At 39.9% G+C, this 18,536-nt stretch overlaps 2 protein-coding genes across 4 annotated transcripts in view; both read left to right on the top strand.

Moving 5' to 3' along the window:
* The first annotated feature begins 526 nt into the window (after window positions 1-526).
* On the top strand, window positions 527-4,313 carry LOC122763916 (C-X-C chemokine receptor type 1-like). 2 transcript variants are annotated; one of them, XM_044018412.1, is made up of 2 exons: window positions 527-680; window positions 1,964-4,313. In XM_044018412.1, the coding sequence occupies exons 1-2, from the start codon at window positions 572-574 to the stop codon at window positions 3,010-3,012; spliced, it is 1,158 nt and encodes a 385-aa protein (XP_043874347.1). In that variant the 5' UTR covers window positions 527-571; the 3' UTR covers window positions 3,013-4,313. The 2 variants fall into 2 exon arrangements, with proteins under 2 accessions (XP_043874347.1, XP_043874340.1); XM_044018405.1 differs by having other exon boundaries at window positions 1,937-4,313.
* Window positions 4,314-6,169: 1,856 nt separating this feature from the next.
* Window positions 6,170-18,536, top strand: part of spegb (striated muscle enriched protein kinase b) — a 31,551-nt gene continuing 19,184 nt past the window's right edge. The window contains exons 1-4 of one of the 2 annotated variants that reach the window (XM_044019102.1): window positions 6,170-7,211; window positions 15,809-15,865; window positions 16,656-16,719; window positions 16,834-18,395. In XM_044019102.1, the coding sequence (XP_043875037.1) occupies window positions 6,794-7,211; window positions 15,809-15,865; window positions 16,656-16,719; window positions 16,834-18,395 (2,101 nt within the window). In that variant the 5' untranslated portion in view covers window positions 6,170-6,793. Of the gene's footprint in view, window positions 7,212-15,808; window positions 15,896-16,655; window positions 16,720-16,833; window positions 18,396-18,536 lie in introns of both variants that reach the window. The other variant, XM_044019100.1, reaches the window with a different exon arrangement.

Genomic DNA, 18,536 nt, shown 5'->3' with positions numbered 1-18,536 from the left:
TTATTGTTTTTTTTTTTTTTTGCCCGCAGTGTATGACAGTGGCATCTCATGACTGTGGTGATTCACATAATGTGACTCACACTTATTAATGCGGGGGAAGGAAACCACATGTGGTGCAGGAATAACCAAACAATTGTCAAACTACTGTCAACACTGAATGTTAATGTTAATGGATTTAGAGAAGTAATTGAGAGGAGTTAATATGAAAAATAAGTATATTGTATAGACAGAATGAGTGAGAATAAAGTACACAGAAAATGAAGCAATAAAATGTAAACAGACACATGTTCCACGTTATATATTAGTGATCAGCCACAGCAGTAAAACTGCAGATTAAATGTCGTGTCTGAGTGTTTTTTTTTATATATACTTTTATCAAGCCATGAACAATTATTTACACTACAAAATAAAAGCATGTTCTTAATAGGCTATAGATTGTCCTCTGCTCCCAACATGTGACAAATTGTTGTATATTTTACACACTTTCAAATGTATTTATCACATTTTCCTTTTTTGTACTTTTCAGTGGATGAATATGTCGAGTCGATGAAGCAAACAGGAAAAAGAGCTCATGGTATATGGTGATGGGAAGGGGGTGGAGAGAGTCACACTTCTTTGTTCTTTGCCTCCTCGTGAGATAGTCAGCAGTGCCTCTGACCAAGAAGACGCAGCAATGACTGGTGAGTGTCTCTCATCCTTCAAATGAAAACTTACATTTGTTGTTTTATTTGATACACAGTGTTGAGTCGGTCCATATTTAGAAAGTGGTTCCAAATTCAGTTCATACACATACAAGAAAAGGAACTATTTTCCTTTTTTAAAAAAAATAAAATTGAACTTAATTAAGAGTTCCAAAACAGCAGAAAAATAAATAAATGTTTATAAAGTCCTATTGGTATTAAAAAACAACCACATTTTTCTCTATTAATATGGATTACTATTGAAACTATTAATATTCATGTTTTTTCAAACAGGCTTCTCTTAATCTTAGAGATTTTAAGATAGATTTCCACATACCTGCTGTTAATTCATTAATATTTAGAGAAGCAATCTCCCAGATTAATCACAATAACATCATAGGTGTTCCTTTTCTGGGCTAATGTATTAAATGAATGCTCAGTATTCAACCGTAAACCTCAGCCATATAAGACAAACCAGGTGACAAGGTAGCCTTTACGTCACCGAACAGGTCAGCTCATAGCACACCCACCTCATTTAGACTTAAAACTGGTCCTTGACAGTAAATTATGGGATGTAATTCATTTACATTTAACGTTATTTGCAAACCAACAAACAAACAAACAAAAAAAGAGCTGACTTTGCCACACCACTCTCAGGATATAAATTAGATTAGATTAGATTAGATTTTATCGACCCCACTGGCGAAATTCACTTGTTACAGCAATGGTAACACATTCATTGAGAGTGTTCATGCACAACACTCACTCACTCACTCATTCATGACAGGCTCCACTGGAGTATGCAGGCGAGTGGGCAGGGCTAACTGAAGAATTCATATTTATTTTAGTACATTTTATTGTGAATATGGTAACAAATATAATGTGTGTTATGGTTCGCAATATCCTATCTTGTTTTCTGTTTTGTTCTTTTCTATTTTTCTATTTGTTATTTTCTATTCATTTCAATGTGTGCTGAGAGTCTCGGGAGGAAATTTTGTTATGCTTTATAATAACAATAAAGAATCTTGAATCTTGAATTTTTATCCCATAAACAAAGCAATACACTGTCTAACAGTAAGAATTAGGCTTGTCATGATAACATATTAGTTTGGATGATATATAAGTTGTATAATTATTGTGAAAACAATAGAATTGTTTTTTTAATCCCCATTTATTATGTAACAATGATAATAATGTCAGTACATCCTATGATACATATTGTAACATACAAGTATATTATTGTGCTTTGTCCTTAGATCCAAACTCCTCTTCTTTTATCTTAGACTTTGGCTCTATTTATGACGAACTCAACTTCACCTACAATTACACTGAGTTCGTCCCTGATCCTGCAACGCAGCCCTGCAAATCCTTCTTGACCCCGGGTGCAGTGATGATGGCCGCCAGCGTGTTCTACATCCTCATCTTCCTGTTGGCCATTCCTGGAAATCTGGTGGTGGGCCTGGTGATTGGCCTCAGCAAGCAGTCGCTGCCGCCCTCTGACCTCTACCTCCTTCACCTGGCCGTCGCCGACCTCCTCCTTGCTGTCACTATCCCGTTTTGGGCCGTCTCTGTCTCGTGGGGCTGGTTGTTCGGAGATGCCATGTGCAAAATTGTTACCATCCTCCAGGAGCTGAGCTTCTACTCCAGCATCCTCTTCCTGACTTGCATCAGTATAGACCGCTACATGGCGATTGTGCGCGCGATGGATGCACGCAGGGCGAACCGCCAGCTGATCAGCTGGGTAGTTTGTGCCGCCGTCTGGGCTTTGGGAGCGTTGTTGTCTCTGCCGGGCCTCTTCAGTACCTTGTCCCTATCTCCAAACTCGAGCCACATAGTGTGCTCTGAAATGTATGACCCCGTCAGTGCTGAAGAGTGGCGTCTGGCCACCAGAATCCTGCGCCATGCTTTGGGTTTTGTGATCCCTCTGACCATCATGTTGACCTGTTACGGAGTGACCATACGGCGTCTCCTTCAAATCCGTGGTGGATTTCAGCGGCAACGCGCCATGAGGGTGATCGTGGTCGTGGTCGTGGCGTTTCTGCTCTGCTGGACGCCGTACCACATTGCAGTGATGACAGATTCGTTCTTCAGGACAAGACCAGTGCTCTACCAGTGCCCGGCAAGGATTGCGGTGAATCACGCCATGTTTGCCACCCAGAGTCTCGGCCTGCTCCACAGCTGTGTGAACCCGGTGCTGTATGCCTTTGTGGGGGAGAAATTCAGGAGGAGGCTGCTGCAGATAATGAGGAAGATCGGCCTCATGGAGAGAGCATCGGTTTCAAGGGCCAGCAGGTCTTCACTGTCATCAGAAATCACTTCCACCTTCATGTGAGAACGACGCTGGAAGGGGACACGTCTCAAACTCTCCAGAGGGCTGTTTCACCAAAGCAGAAGAAAGAAATCCAGGATTATCATAGAAAACCCAGGATTGGATCAGTTCATCCTGGATTTTTATGGTTCACATAGGATAAGGACATGCAGCTATAGGCCACTCGGGGGTTTAAGTATTTTAGATACAGGCGCTTTCACAGCTTTCTTTATCAGAACACAAGGTGGGATTTATTGTTTGAGAAAAGGCTGCGTATTTTAACCTGACGGAGCAAAATGGTGTCAGACAACAGAAGCCTGATTGCATAATGTAGACTCGAAATTAGTGTTAGTGGTGACTGAATTGCACTTCATTTGTAATCATTTAAAAAAAGAAGATAATGATGCTTTTAACAGGCAGTAGTACACAGTACACTTTGAATGGTCCTTTGTACAGAAAGGGAAATACACATTGACAGAAGTAGTCATGAGGCTACACTGCTTTACTTTATGAGCATGTTTATAATGTATTCTGTTGTGTTGTTAAGTAATGTCTTAGTCTGGCAGCTGGTTTTACCCTTTTTGTTAGACGTCTTACTTTATGTCGATATAAAACTAAGCGAGTGGACTAAATAGCCCACAATATAAATGTTTTTACAAGAATAATAATAGTAGCTGTAAGTATTTTAATGCTTAACTGCTTTCATGAAACTGGATATCCCTGGCTTCCTCTTTCTAGGTTTTGTGAAACAGCCTTGTGATTAAAAATTCAGGTCAACTGTTGACCTGAAAAAAATCCCTTGACATTTTTTTGAATACTTTGTCATACTATGCTCTATTTTTATTTTTTTTCATCTATGTTATTTAACTTAGTTTTGGTTTCAGGCATGCATGTCTACAAGGGGAATGTTGCTCAAAGGGAAGCTGCAAATTTTTGCAAATTTCAACCTGCTCACTTGAGCCTGAGGAAACCTTGGAAACCTTGACAGCTTTCAAGTGCGGCTACATTTCAACATGGCCAATACCTTTATGTCACAACCTCGAGACAAATCTGCTGCTGAGGAAATGCGTAGAGAAGCGGCGGACAAGTGGATGTGGTAAAATATCTTGTTGCAATTGTATGTGATTTAATTCTGCATTTAACTGTGACTCCTTCTGCTGCCACAAGAATATAATCTATATTGTATAATCAGGTATACATATTTTTGTAGTCATTTTTTCCCCCCCACTGTTCTTAAGATGTATGTATTAGCTGAAGACAACAGGTTGTCATTCACAGGCAAAATGACTGTATTTTTTGTTTTATTAATAAAAGTTTCATATTAACCTGTACATGTTTGTGTTATTGGCCTTTTCCATGGTGGACATTATGACAAGTCACAGTAGGAGAAGCACAGGTGCAAATAATGAATCAAATTTGAGCTGAACAAAGCCGCCATTAGCGTAATCACGAGCACCTGTTTGTTTCCTGGCTCATGTCACAAAATGTCTGCTGTGTCTGCAGCAACAGAGGCTGTTTCCTCCCTGTTTTTACATTTACAAGAAGAGCGGTGTGGTCTAAAGGGAGATGTATGACTGTAAAAGCAATGACAGAAGGTAGGCCGAGTGTTTTTGCTTACTTTGCAGCATGTGTTCTCATTTAATGTACTCCAGGAAAAGAAATACAAACTGTGATGCCATATTTACTCAACCTTCTTGTGATCATAGAGGACTTAGGAGTTTTAATTCAACACCACAGCTGTGTAATAATAGGTAGCTAGGACACTGCTAACAGCTGCTAGCAGCTGCTAACCTCTCCCTGTCCCTCCTGTGTATGAAGTAAAGTTAGGCTTATGGAGACAAAGGAGATGTTGCCACATTGAGTGTTATAAAGTTGACTTGCTGAACCACAAAAGAACTTACAAAACAACATCTTAAGGGGGAACACAGGGCAGAAAGGAGAACGTAAAGGTATAGAAGTCACGATGCAGTCCACACTGTCTGTGGAGAGCCGTACACTCTTTAAGTTCAAGCCCCATATCAGTGAATTTGGATGGTCATTTTGAGTGGTCAGTGAGTGGGACTCGCACTCCAGGACAAGACAAGTGATGCAGGTCCTTGTCCTCACTCCTGACGAAGTTGTAAACACTCTTTGACATGTTAAATATTGTAGTGGTTTAGCCGAAAATGAAAAGAGAAGGTGAGTGAAGAGGGATATAGCGATAATAAGCTACCAATACCATAGCTCAGACTTAATGAAGTTCTGGTTAAAGGTTGGTTTCAAGGCTTATTGTAAGTCTCTTTGGATAAAAGCATCTGCTAAATCACATAATGTAATGTAAAGACATGGACTGTGGTTGGGCTAAGGTTACAGTGAGTCATAGTCATAGACATTCATTCCATGATTTTGTTATAAGCTTCAGGTTTATTTTCGCGATTAATTAGAAAATTGTCAGATTAATTAGTTCATTTTTTTAATTTACTGACAGCCTTGTTTTTGAGGTCCTAAAAAAACTATCTTTGTGAAGACATTTTGACCACGTGGGGACATTTTGTCTGGGTCCCATAACTTTAAAGTGCTTTTTCAGGGTTAGTTTAGTTTAGGGTTATGTTAAGGGCATGATCCTTACCCTAACTTAGGTGTCCTCACTCAGATATAAAACATGTATGTGTGTGTACCTGCATTTGTCCTTGTCAGGACCAGTAATAGTCCTCAAGGTGACCAAAACCTGGTCCTAATGAAGCAGAACCTAATTTCTGAGGAACTGGTTAAGTGTAGTTCTAACACAATCGTAATTGTGATTTAGGTTACAGTGAGGCATTAAGTAGTTATGGTTATGGTTCGGGATAATGCTTTGTTTTGTCCTTGCAAGAATAAGGACTTGGTTTTAAGGTTATGACGATCATCTCATCACAACTGAGATGCCAACCCAACCACTCTGTTGTCTTCATTTGGCCCCTAAATGAAATGTGTCACACACTAACACCAGTTTCTCCCTCTGTGCCAAGTATTGCACCATCTCGCATGTTCTACTGACCTCAGGTTGGCTAAAAATGACAAGGGGGCGGGAGCCTAGCAATGAGTGGGCAGACAGATCACCACGCAGCTGTCATTGTGAGGCTTGCTGGGCTGTGACTGTCATTTCCCTGTTCGGACTGACTGGCAGAGGGTTGGGGGGAGATCATGAGTGGGGTGGCTTAGCTCATGGGGAAAGGAGGAGGGGGGACCGTGCAACTTGTTGGACAGGACCTGATGCTTGCACTCAATCGGAGGCAAAGTTAAAGAAGAAATCTAAAGGACTGCTGGGAATAAAGGGAATCTCATTGAAGACTCACTCGCGTTCTGCAACTGGGAGATGGTGTCAAGAGACTGAAAAGTCCAGGGAACATCGGGGAGAAGGAAGGAAGGGAAAAGCTGGGCCTTCACTTTTCAAGCGACACGTCAAGGGAACTGTTAATGCAACATGATCCAGAGGGTCCTGCCCTAAAAATACCTCTGGGCAGCAGAGTGGAGCTATCTCTATCAACTGAATTACCTGGTAATCAACGGTTGCTTTTTCCTCTTCTGACAACACCTCAGCTCAGAGAACAGCACTTTAAGTAGAGTTCATCCATGTCAGATATGCTTCTCCATGCTTTTGATTTGGTTTTCCAAGTAAAACAAATCTATAAAATGTAAGAATATGCTAATGTGAGCATTGTTCATGAACACAGATGCCCTGGTTGAAGTTTGGTTTATAATATAACGGCCAGTCAGTGCTACAATTGTACTGCTGAGTAGGGCAGTTACAGCATTCATTGGGAGGGTCTGCCAAATCAGTTGAACCATGAGGAAAGGAGAAGTGCAAATGACCCTGAAAAAGGGGCCAGATGAGGCGGTGGCACCCGCAAGCCCCGTCATTCCCCCAAAACGGTCCAAAACTAACCCTGAGCAAGTCGTCCCAGAGCCTCAGGGACCTGGTTATCCCACCCCAACTCCCCCCATGTTTGTACGCAAAATGAGGAACGCCGCTGTGGGGACAGGCTGCGACATCCGCCTGAAGGTGACGGTGGCTGGAGACCCCCAGCCGTCTCTCTACTGGTACCACAATGATGAGCTCCTCAACATGGAGAACCAGGAGTATGGGGGGCTTTGGATTAGAGACTGCAAACCAAGTGATGCCGGCCTCTACACCTGCATTGCCAACAATCACCTGGGAGAAGCTCGGACCAGCGCTGTCCTCGCTGTCTTGGATCTGGGTGAAGGTAAGATGTAAATTTTTTTTTTGGATCTTATTTAATTATTTTTGCAGCATTCCATGTGGGTCTAGATCAGGGGTGTCAAACTCAAACGCCTTGGGGGGCCGATGAGTGTCTAGACTGGTCATGAGGGGGCTGGTCTCCGGAGGAAAAAAAAGGGTTCTGTAGCAGGCGAGCAGTATGATCTTAAAATTATAACACAATATTCCACCATGAGGGTAGAGATTAGGTAAATTGGACACTCTAAATTGACCATAGGAGTGAGTGTGAGAGTGAATGGTTGTTTGTCTCTATCTGTGTGTGGCCCTGCGATGGACTGGCGAACTGTCCAGGGTGTACCCCGCCTATCGCCCGATGTAGCTGAGATTGGCACAGCACCCCCCACGACCCTCTGGTGGAGGATAAAGCGGTAGATGATGACTGATTCCACCATGATGTCACCATAAAGATATTCATGAGATTAGTGAAAGACAAGTAAAAGGTCTTGTTTTGATACAAAACGATGTATACTTCACAAGCAGATATGTGTAAATTAATGTTGGATGTAATATGTTATGTATGACATGATAATTACAATCAATGTCTAATTATTACTATTGTAAAAAATTGCTAGAAAATGTATTTCTAGTCCATATTTTATCACCTCAGCCACACCCACTGTGTTCAAAGGACAATGTTTTCATGGGCCATTGTTTGGGCTTCATGTAATGCATGTAATTGGGGGGGCCACATGTGGCCCGCAGGCCACCAGTTTGACACCTCTGACCTAGATCAAATAGTATGCAAAAATACATCTAACATTATACAGCAGGTAATTACTCTCATTTTGAAAACTAAGTAAAGTGCCTTTAATTGATTTAGTAACTGCAGAATTTGGTCTCTCCTGGAGGCAGTGATAACGTGTGACATCAAATTACACTTGTATTATAACGTCCATCCCATAGTCGACGATCGTGTATTAGAGGCAAGGCCACCTGGCTTTTTATGAGAGCCTGTCTAACTTCCTGTTCCAGTTGCTGCCATAAAAATATGATGATCCAGGTGGGACATTGTTTTTTTGTGGTAGATACAGCTGCAAATGCCAAACACATTTTTCACTTCTCATTCAGAGCTAAAAGTAAAAGCCGTTGTATTGATATTTTTATCCGCCAAATGTTTAATTTTATTCATGTGATGTGCTCCAGGTAGAGATTTGGAGAAAACAAAATTGAATTTAAAATATTCAAGCATACTATGTATAAACATATTTACAGTGCATAGCATACACATTTTCTGAATTAAATTACTAGACACTTGCCTTCAGAGGTCGACATTGTACCCAGCACAGTAATAGGGAACTGCATTTCTTCTCTGTTAATTTACTTTTTGTTGAATTGGCAGTTTTGGAGTAAGTGGGTTAGATTCTCACCACGCATACAGGGTCACTGAAAGCAAATCTTTCTTCTTGTATAATGTGACAAACTGAAGCCTCTGGAGGTGCATGACAGATGTCAGATTCTTCAGTTTCTCTCTAAGGATGCTCATAAAGCTCAGAAGGCCGGTGCAGCTCCTTTTGCATTTTGATCAAGAAAACCTCTCTTTTTATACGGCTTGTCACCTGCAGCACTGCTCTAAATTCAGCTCACCTCACGCCTTCATATGCGTATGTATGTGTATATATATATATATATATATATATATATATATATATATATATATATATATACACACGTGTGTATGTATATATATCAGCACAGGTGCTTTTTTTGTTCTGCAGTGCTCAGCATGAGTGTGTGGTGGAAACTCACTCTTCAATGTGGAACTGCGTTTTCCTGCTGGAGGAGAGTGTTTGTGGCACACATTTGCATGCACTCAGACGTCAAGAGTCATCACTGCAGAAGATTTGGTGGATAGTAGAGCTGTCTGACGCCGTGTAAAATGGGACACTTGGCATGCACATAACACTCCCGCCTGACTTAATGCTGCGGCAAGATGCTTTGTGACAAGAGCCGGGCACAAACCGAATGTGGTGATATCCGCAGAGTGGGCGAGGTGGCGATCCCGATATAATATTTCCCTTCAAGTTAAACCGAGAGCATCAAGTGAACAGTTAGATGTTTTAAGTTAATGCAATTAGCAAATCGCAATTTAATTGTTCCATTTTTGATTATTCTATGTTCTCTGCCAATTTCAAAATAAAATATATATATATAAATGTTGGAAAGATTGGGAAAACTTTAGATCACAGAATAGCAACAACATGGCATTAATAGTTTTAAAAGTTATTTGTATATCTAATGTGATTTCCAGCTTGGAAATTTGTTATAGTGTAGTTAATAAGGAGATCATATTGCAGTAATGTGTTTTTTCCAAATTATTACCCAGGTAATAGTTTAGTAATTACTATAGAATACAATGAGTGTACCTTTTATTCCATTGTTATTACAAGCTATGGCTTAGTGATTACTATAGTAATAAAGTGTCACCATAATATCACTTCACATTGACGTACTATTAGTACTATTATTAATATACTATTAATATACATACTATGGCCTCACTGTAATGTAACATGTTGCCAAAACATTCTTATCTTTAAGTTATCATTAGCATTAGAGTATAGTAGTTTATTGTGACTTTAAAACGTAGATTGCAACTCAAATCACAATTGCCACGTGAGTAAAAGAGGAAAAATCCACATTTATCTTACCCAAATGATCCAGCCCCTGTCAAATATGACACTGTTCTTACAGATCAATCACCATGACAACACTTCAAACATGGATTGGAGACGTATCGTAGAATAGAGAGGTGCAAGTACAGATTATTGTAAACATGGCAAAAAGGTTGGTCACATATTTCTGGTAAAATAAAATAATTGCTAGTTTTGTAGTGTAGTTGAGGGTCTTATGTAATCCTGTGTTCCAGTAGATAATGTGGTTTAAATATACTACTCTACTTGTGTATAATCTTCACACAGGGGTTTTCTTTGCCTGTCCATTTTAACCTTCCTTTTGATTCCGCTCTCTGCTGCTTCACCATGTGCTTGGTCTACAGCTGTCCCATCACTCACTGATGCCGCCATGAGCCCTTTCTCTCTCTCTGTCTCTCTCTCTCTCTCTCTCCCTTTTTGAAAATGTCTCTCTTTACCGCCCCCCTCGCCCACCAACTCTCCACAGTTATTTATACAGTGGAATGTGCCAGGCCTTAGATTTTTCTGATGTTAGCAGGCCAGCGTCTCTCCTGTTACCCACAAAGACATCACTGCTAATTTTAGCCGGCGGCTGGATGACTGTTTTTGCCCCTCTTCTAATCAGGGTTTGGGCCAATTTTAAATCCACAACACCCATTCAATACTTTATTTGTATCACGACGATCACCACCTGATTTATATAGCCACCTGTGATGTATATATTATCTTCTTAGACAATTAGGTCCACCGCTGTAGGTATTTTCTCTCCAGTTCCACTTCACCTGTTGTAGGAACTTTTATTGTGAAAGGGCTTTTTTTAGTTCTGAAATCATTCAATTTGACAAACTTGAAATTAGAGTACAGTAAAAAAGAATTAACAAAGCAGGGTAAATGCAAATTCTAATGAAATACTAAAGTAATGGCTTTAAAAAACACATATACCATACTATACTAAGCTATGCTATATTATTCTACATGTACACTATGCTACACTAAAATGCATGTGTTTTAAATAACATAAAGTTGTCATTCATTTATCTTGTACATGGCAGTAAAACTAGTAATTATGAACATAATTATCCTTGATATTATTTTGTAAATTGAGCCATTATGGTTTGTTGTCTTTAAAAAGTGTCTCAAATGTGTTCACATCAGTCATGCAGTAGTAATATCACATCTTGGGTTAATTTGTTTTCACCTTTTTTTTTTTTTTAAGCAAACAGTTGCCTTTTTATTTGTCCAGCCCCCACACTGAGCAACATCAACGGTGCCCTGTGAACGTTGACACCATAGGTGGTAAATCCACAACAATGAGCTGAAAGATGGCAGAAAGCAGCATGGAGCTTGAAGGGACCTGCAGAGTCAGGTGATAAAATGTCTCTTAAAATTTTGGTGATAGTATATTTAAAATTTAAAGGAGTTATAATGCCTTGGTTTAACCTTTCCACAGAGCGCTCTGTTAGTAAGAACTTCACATGTCGTCACAGAGTGTGACTGTGGCACTTTTCCAGTATGTTTGGATAGTTTCCACAGTGTTGTCGTCCTCTTGGACCGCGAATGCGAGTGAACAGGTGGAGCTGCCGTTACACAGTGGAAATCCCCTTCACCGCCATGTTGCATCAATAAGCACAAAAACAAATGTGTGTTTTCTTAAATCCCGAAAAAAGTAACTATACTTCATCTGACCCCTTTTAACCTAACGCGGTGTGACGGCAGTTCTGTCCGAATCACAGTCACTTTGGCTTTTTGTGAGTGTTGTGATTGTATTGGCTCATCGTCAGTAAAAGGAGAAACAGCTGGTGAAACATAGTGACGGGCAGCAATAGTTTCAGTACTTTGATGTTCTCCCAGGTCTTAAATTATTAAGCCTCTCAGAGATCAGTTGCCATCTTGTGTGGAATAAAAAGTAAGTTATCTAAAATGTCTGACAGTGACTCTACTATTTGTACTTGCTTATACTTCATGTTGCTCAAGTTAAGTCATTGTTTAATGTCGTCTTTATCAAAGTCACCTGACCTGCAGTCCACACACTGGCGGCGATGAATCTGATGGATCTGTGAAAACGGCAGTGGAGGGCACATGTTTTATCAGCATGAATGACCTCAGGCAGAGGGGAATTAACATATTTTTAAAGGAGAGTAGATTGACTAACACTGGTTGGGCTTCCTTTAGCTTGATTTGCACATAAAATAAGTCGGAAACAGAGTAAATGGTACACCAGCGTCTGCATTTCACTGCACTGGGAAATTAGCGCATAATGAAGACAAGAGAAGGTTTGTGAGACTAAACACATAACTCATGACCATCCTCTGTTATGAGGTTAAGAAAGTTAAACCAATGAGATGAGCAGGTGGGTTGCAAACGTGAAGAGAATTTTCTGGTGTTGGTTCATTAAACGAAAAGCCGCTAAGTCTAGAAAAGCTAGCAGTAGCGGGCTTCGTTCCCGTTGGCTCCAACATCAAAGCTTTGCTCCCAAAACACTAAGTTCTGGTGGAGGTGTTGCAGCTACTGCAGCCAATAAATCCACAGACTTGATTGACAGAAATAACTGATTCATCTATTTAAAATAATATTGTGAGGACTAAAGACAGCTGCTTTTTTTTTTTAACCTTTTTGGTGCACATTTATTTATTGATATCCATCAGGACATAAAGAAGATTAGAACAAAAAATGTTTCAGAAACAAATTTCATACCCTAGCTTTAAATTTGAGTGTGTACAGTATGTACAGAAGACTGTAATGTCCCCAATATTTTGGTAGTACTTTGTTCAATTTGAATTGGGCCCTTTTGTCTGTGGCCCCCATAGTCTCTTGAAAATGCTCCACAGATGTGACAAGCGATGTAGATTATGAGGAAGAAATTATTACATTTTGGTGGAAATCCATGCACTGATTATGTGGGAAACACAGAGAAATGAATAAGTCACTAAAAGTGAAGCAATTTCACTTATTTTTGTAACACAGCAATGAGGGTTTAATGCAGTTGAACTGCACTATGCAACACATATTTCATATTAATTAAAGAACATGAATCATCTCGCATTTGGAGTGAAATTCCATTTTAAGTTGTGCCATTTCACATGATAGTGATATTAAATGTGTAAGCAGTGGCATATTTTCCTTAGATTATTCCAAACGTATCAGAGACGATATCTGAGACAAACATTACCTGTGTGTCAAGTGTTGTGTCATCTCCCCTGTGAAGCAGAGCATTTTTTTTTTGTGTTGTGTAGTCAGTGTAAACAAGCAGTGATACATTTGCCGTGCGAGCTAACAGTGTTCCAGCAATGCAGAGGAGCGAGGAGCTTCACTGTAGCTGTTGCAGTGATTTTCTCTCTCTCTCCCTGCCGACAGCACATCATCTCATTACACCGGCTGAGAAATAAGACACACACACACACACACACACGGTGCGGAAGGGAGAAAAAAAAAGAAAGAAGAAAAATGTCATCCAGAGCTGTAGAACACTGATCTAAAAAAAACAAAAAAAAAAACACAGAAGCTGGATCACTCCCACTGTATTGTTTTTTTTCTGCCTATCAGTGTGCGCTGCATGTGGGGTGGAACACAGCGAGGGAAAGATGCTCACACTGTCGCTGGCTATTGTGTGGATACGGGGGGGTGGGGGGCTCCCTCCGAGTGGATGATGTGCATTCAAAAGACATTTCCACCTGCAGATGGAGGTTTACGCTCTGTGCCTTTTCAGACACGGATTTTTCCTCAGAGGAGCCGCTGAGACTTTGAGGTACAACTTGTTACATAATGGACCAAAGTGCCTTCTCTCCTTTTGCTTTTTCTCTCTCCATTTGACTGAGGAGCTATCACGTGCATGTTTGGCAAAGACTTACACTATATAACAAGTTGGACCTATTTACAGCCCGGCCAGATGTTACACGCTGGTGTCTTTTATAGAGAATCTCCTGATTTAGACATGTAGTAATGGCTCAGAAACCCCAGTGTATTCTGGGGAATACCCTGCTGCTGCTGAGTGTAAGCCAAGACAAACGATGTTTGTTGTGGATATACCAGCAGCCATGAAAATAAAAAATCCAGACCAAAGAAAAAATCAGGCAAGTACAATTTCAGTTGTCTCTTGTCAAGTATTTCTTAAAATTTCCATTGTATATGTTTGTGTATTAATTTGAAATGTTGACAAAGGCATTTCTGTCTTTAAATAAATAACTACTGAGGGACTGCCCACACTGTGTTTCCACGGTGTCAGATGCAGTGAAGATGATTAAAGGAGATGAAGGAGATGCTCTGTACACCCATCACTGAGCGGGAAACTAGATTAGGCTAGTGTAATTGTAAGATGTAATCACTATGGCAAACAGAAACCAGCATCAAGGCACAACGCCATGCCGTAAGCTTTGTACTAACTTCAAAGACTCGCAGAAGACTTTGAGTTGCACTGAAATGCTGACACGGTGATGTATGTGTCTGGTTTTACTCATTCCCTATTCTACTTTGTTTCATCGTGTTGTAAATGCTTATATTTGGTGACAGAGAGACAAAAAAGATTTTCTTTATTCCACTTAAATCCATCTGTAAGGCCCTGAGCTAAATTTGTATTCATTTAAAGGTTCGGTGTGTAAGAAGTCGTGACATCTCATGGCCAGACTGCAAATGGACTCTTCCACTAACCCCTACCTTTCCACTATGGCGACATTCACACAACAGAACATTTTTCTGCTTTGCATAGTAGTAGAAGTTAGGACAGGAGCACTCATACTTTTATTTCTTTATTCCAAAAGAACCATTAAAAAGCTTATTCTAAAGCCAACTTTTTAATTTTAGATACATTTTACACACTTTTACACCTAAATGTTCCACAATGGACACTTTATCACTGAGTTGAAACTCAGTAGTAGTTGAAACTTAAATATCCTGATGTTAATGAATGCTTTGGGAAAGCAGGTGTGGGTCTCTATACCATACTTTTACAATAGACTCATTGATTCCTATAAGACATGCATTTATAACTGCTTTATTAAATTATTATGTGTTACTCTACAAAATTCAAAATAAAATTCTTGGATGCTTGAATTTTCCAAAGGTACTTTATCAGTATTACATGCATCAACACTTCCATAGTTTTTATTGTGTGAAACAGAGAGTAGAAAACTCAAAGTCTGACACAAATAAACCAATTTGATTTACTTGTTTGATGTTTGTATTTACACTGAATCTCTGGTCATTGCAGAGATTCTCATGTGATCTTTTATTGTAGGGGAACAACACACAGCCTCTGCCTTTTCTTTTTATTTATAAGTAATTCCACCTACAGTGAAGCAAACACCTCATGAGAGCTGCTGGGATGCCGGTGACTCAATCATGCTTTCTATTTTGAGTTCTCCCTCTGCCTGAACTTACAGATATATATATTTTTTTCAGTCTGAGAAAAAAACAGTGATATCTTTCAGGTGGTTCAGCCACAACAACTGTTTATGTTCAAGATGGACAAAAGGGAGTTAAATAGACTATATGCTGCTAAATGGTAAACATTCTACCATAGTTCCATGACAGCAACGTTTAGTTTGTTTTCAAATGAGATTTCCTTCGCAGTAAGGTTGAGAGAAAAATGTAATGCAATGAATAAATAAACATATAGTTAAACCTTCAATTTACCTCGTCACTTTTAATTTTGTTGAATTCACTTATATATGTGTATATATGTGTGTGTATGTATGTATGTATGTATGTGTATATATATATACACATACATAAATACATACATAACCCTAACCCTATATTTGATAGGATAAAGGGTGTAATCTTTCAAATATTCTCTTTGCACAAATCTGACTGGCATCAATTATAACAAAAATACTACTCTAGGTGAAATATAACTCTAATTGTAACTCAGTTTAGGTGAAAAAAAGTAATTCATGTATTATGTTATAATATACTGTATCTATGTGTCTTCTTTCAGATTCCGAAACAACAGAGGATGAAGGTGGAGATCAATTTGAGACCAAAGAAGATAGTGGTGAGTGTGAGGACCAGCCTGTGCACACAGGTATCCACCAATTTTGAATTAACTATAGGTGAAGTTTATTTTTGTCCCTTTATTGAACTCATCATTACCATTTGCAGAAACTTTAATTAAATGTGTCAGCTGCTTCAAAGGAAGTAATTGCTTCATTTTGCACTGCAAGCTGCATTTAATCCCTCTTGAACTGGTTTATTTTCCCTTGTATTAGGCTCTAAAGGTGAAGGTATTGGCAAACATTAGGCATAGTTAATAATGTAGCAGACATGGACCAGTGTTATTCTGAGTAGTGTTTGTCTACATGATGGATGTGAGCCAAACATTTACTCGGCTCTATTTTGGAAATATCTGGCTGTTAATTGTCCCAAAGTTTGTCTGCCTCTGTTTACTTGGTATGAACTGTCAGTTAAATATGGCTTTATATGTATATATATATATATGTAGATATATATATCTATGTATGTATGTATGTATGTATATGTATATATATATATATATATATATGTGTGTGTGTGTGTGTGTATGTATATGTATGTACATGTATGTGTGTATATATATATGTATATATTTATGTATATGTGTACATATATATGTATATGTGTATATATACATATAAACAGACATGGATATAAGTTCTCTGTGGGATTGTATTTGAGTGGTCATTGTTAATTTTTTTTGTTCATTGATTAGGTTGAAATATTGACCAGAACCGCTTTAAATTTGCTCTGTTTTATACTTGTGTGATAGCTTACCTGTGCAATTCTCCTTATTTTCTCTTTTTTCCCAGTGATGGACAAAGGTGAAGAAGATAACAGAGCACATGCACATGAGGATCTCTCAAACACAACCAGGCAAGAAAAGAACATGCAAATCACTCAATGTCCAAAATTTGCTCCCAATTCCAAACTAAAATACATTAATCAACAGAATTACTACAAACGTTTGTTTTAAACCCCCAATTTCAGAAGTCGTTCAGAAGATTTTACAAGAGTGTCTCCACCTCAAGACCTCCCACCACCGTCCCCAAGGCTTGTCAAACGCCCCTCCACCTCTCCAATGCCAAGTCGCTCTGGTTCAACCACACCAGTCAATTTGAGAAAGAAAATTGTTGTGCCAACTGAATACCAAGACACAGTGCCTGGGGAGTTTGAAGAAAAGGTTAAGCAACCAAAATCCGTGTCCCAAAGTAACACGCAGGACTCTCGTCCACAGACGCCACTCAGTGAGTACTCCCGCAAAGAATTGACCCTTAGACCATCCCCAAAGCTTACCAGGGCAAGCTCAAAGATTTTTGAGAAGGTCCGTGGCTTAGAGGAGCGTAGGCGAAGCCTTGATCTTCCAGAGGGTTCCATCTCGGGAAGATCCTGGGCAGGGTTCAATCGTGCTGGATCTGTCGACTCTGATGATGGAGGAAGTCGGTTGGGGATCTCTAGGGAAAGTTCCAGGGAAGATCTTCGGGAGGCCCTGAAAGAGGATGCTGCTGAGCGGAGATCTATGTTTAAGCAGAGAGCTGCTTCCCTCGAGGACAAACCTCGCTACTCCCAAAAAGTTCAGGACATTGAGAACAAGTTTGCGGAAGAGCTGCAGCGTATTAAAAAACTTGTTGGAAAACCTCATATGAAGAAATCTTTTTCCACTGAGCAGCTTTCCCTGCGTGGCAAGCAGCGCCAGCCGTTCAGGAAAATTGAGCCAATTCCCCCCCAAGTCCTCCAAAAGCTTCAAGAAAGAGAACGTGCCCAGTGGGCAAGGGAACAGAAAGAAAAAGATTCAACCAGTTTGCAACCAGTGCAACAAAAAGAGCAGACGCAGCAAGAACAGCCGAAACCACAACCGAAATCACAGCCCCAAACGACTGCAAGCACTGGTACGACGACTGTAACGGTCAGTAGATTTGGAGAAGTTGCGGGCACCCCACAGTCAATGCAGTTATCTGACTTACCTGGTCAACGATTTGTGAGAGAAATAAACAGAGCCAGTCCTGTAACAGAAATCATTCAGAGATCACCATCACCAGCATTACATAACCAACAGAGGGAAGAGTCGCCAACGAGAAACATTTCTGAGATGACTTTACGCAAGATTGAACGAAGGCCACCGAGTCCACTCGTTCAAAGAGTATCGCGAATGCAGGAATCCCCCCACATCCAGGAATCTATTTTGCAAAAGGATGAAAATTCAGGGAGGAAAACACCAATAGAGGTAGCTCTAAGAAAAATTGAAAGCAGACCTGAAAGTCCACTGGTACAAAAAAGGTCTCTTATAGTGCAAGATCCTCCACCACAACTTCCCCCAAAACCCCCAAGAGTGTCACCAGTCACTCCTCCAGAGGAGAAAATGGAAGTGGAGCTATCAAAACCAACCCCCAAGTTCAGAGTCCCTACAATAATTGTTGAAGATGAAACGATTGAAGTAGATGTTCCTGTGAAGACAAATGGGAGGCACCAGGTTACCACTGTTGCCAAAGAAGGACAACAGCACAAGACTAAAGGAAAAAACCGTCGCCCGCGACCCTTGTCTCCAGAGTTAGGTTAGAATTCATTGTAATTCTCTCGTTAAGCATTCTGCAGTAATGTGAAATCCCTGCTTGATTGTTTTTCATGTTTAGTCAGCTTGTTATTCAATTCTGGAGACATTTTCTTTCAGGTTTGTCTTTTGTTTCACTGTGCAG

This window comes from Solea senegalensis, linkage group LG2 (genome assembly GCF_019176455.1).
Source record: "Solea senegalensis isolate Sse05_10M linkage group LG2, IFAPA_SoseM_1, whole genome shotgun sequence".
Taxonomy (NCBI): domain Eukaryota; kingdom Metazoa; phylum Chordata; class Actinopteri; order Pleuronectiformes; family Soleidae; genus Solea; species Solea senegalensis.
The sequence above is the reverse complement of the archived record's forward strand: the minus strand, read 5'-3'. Positions and strand labels throughout refer to the sequence as shown.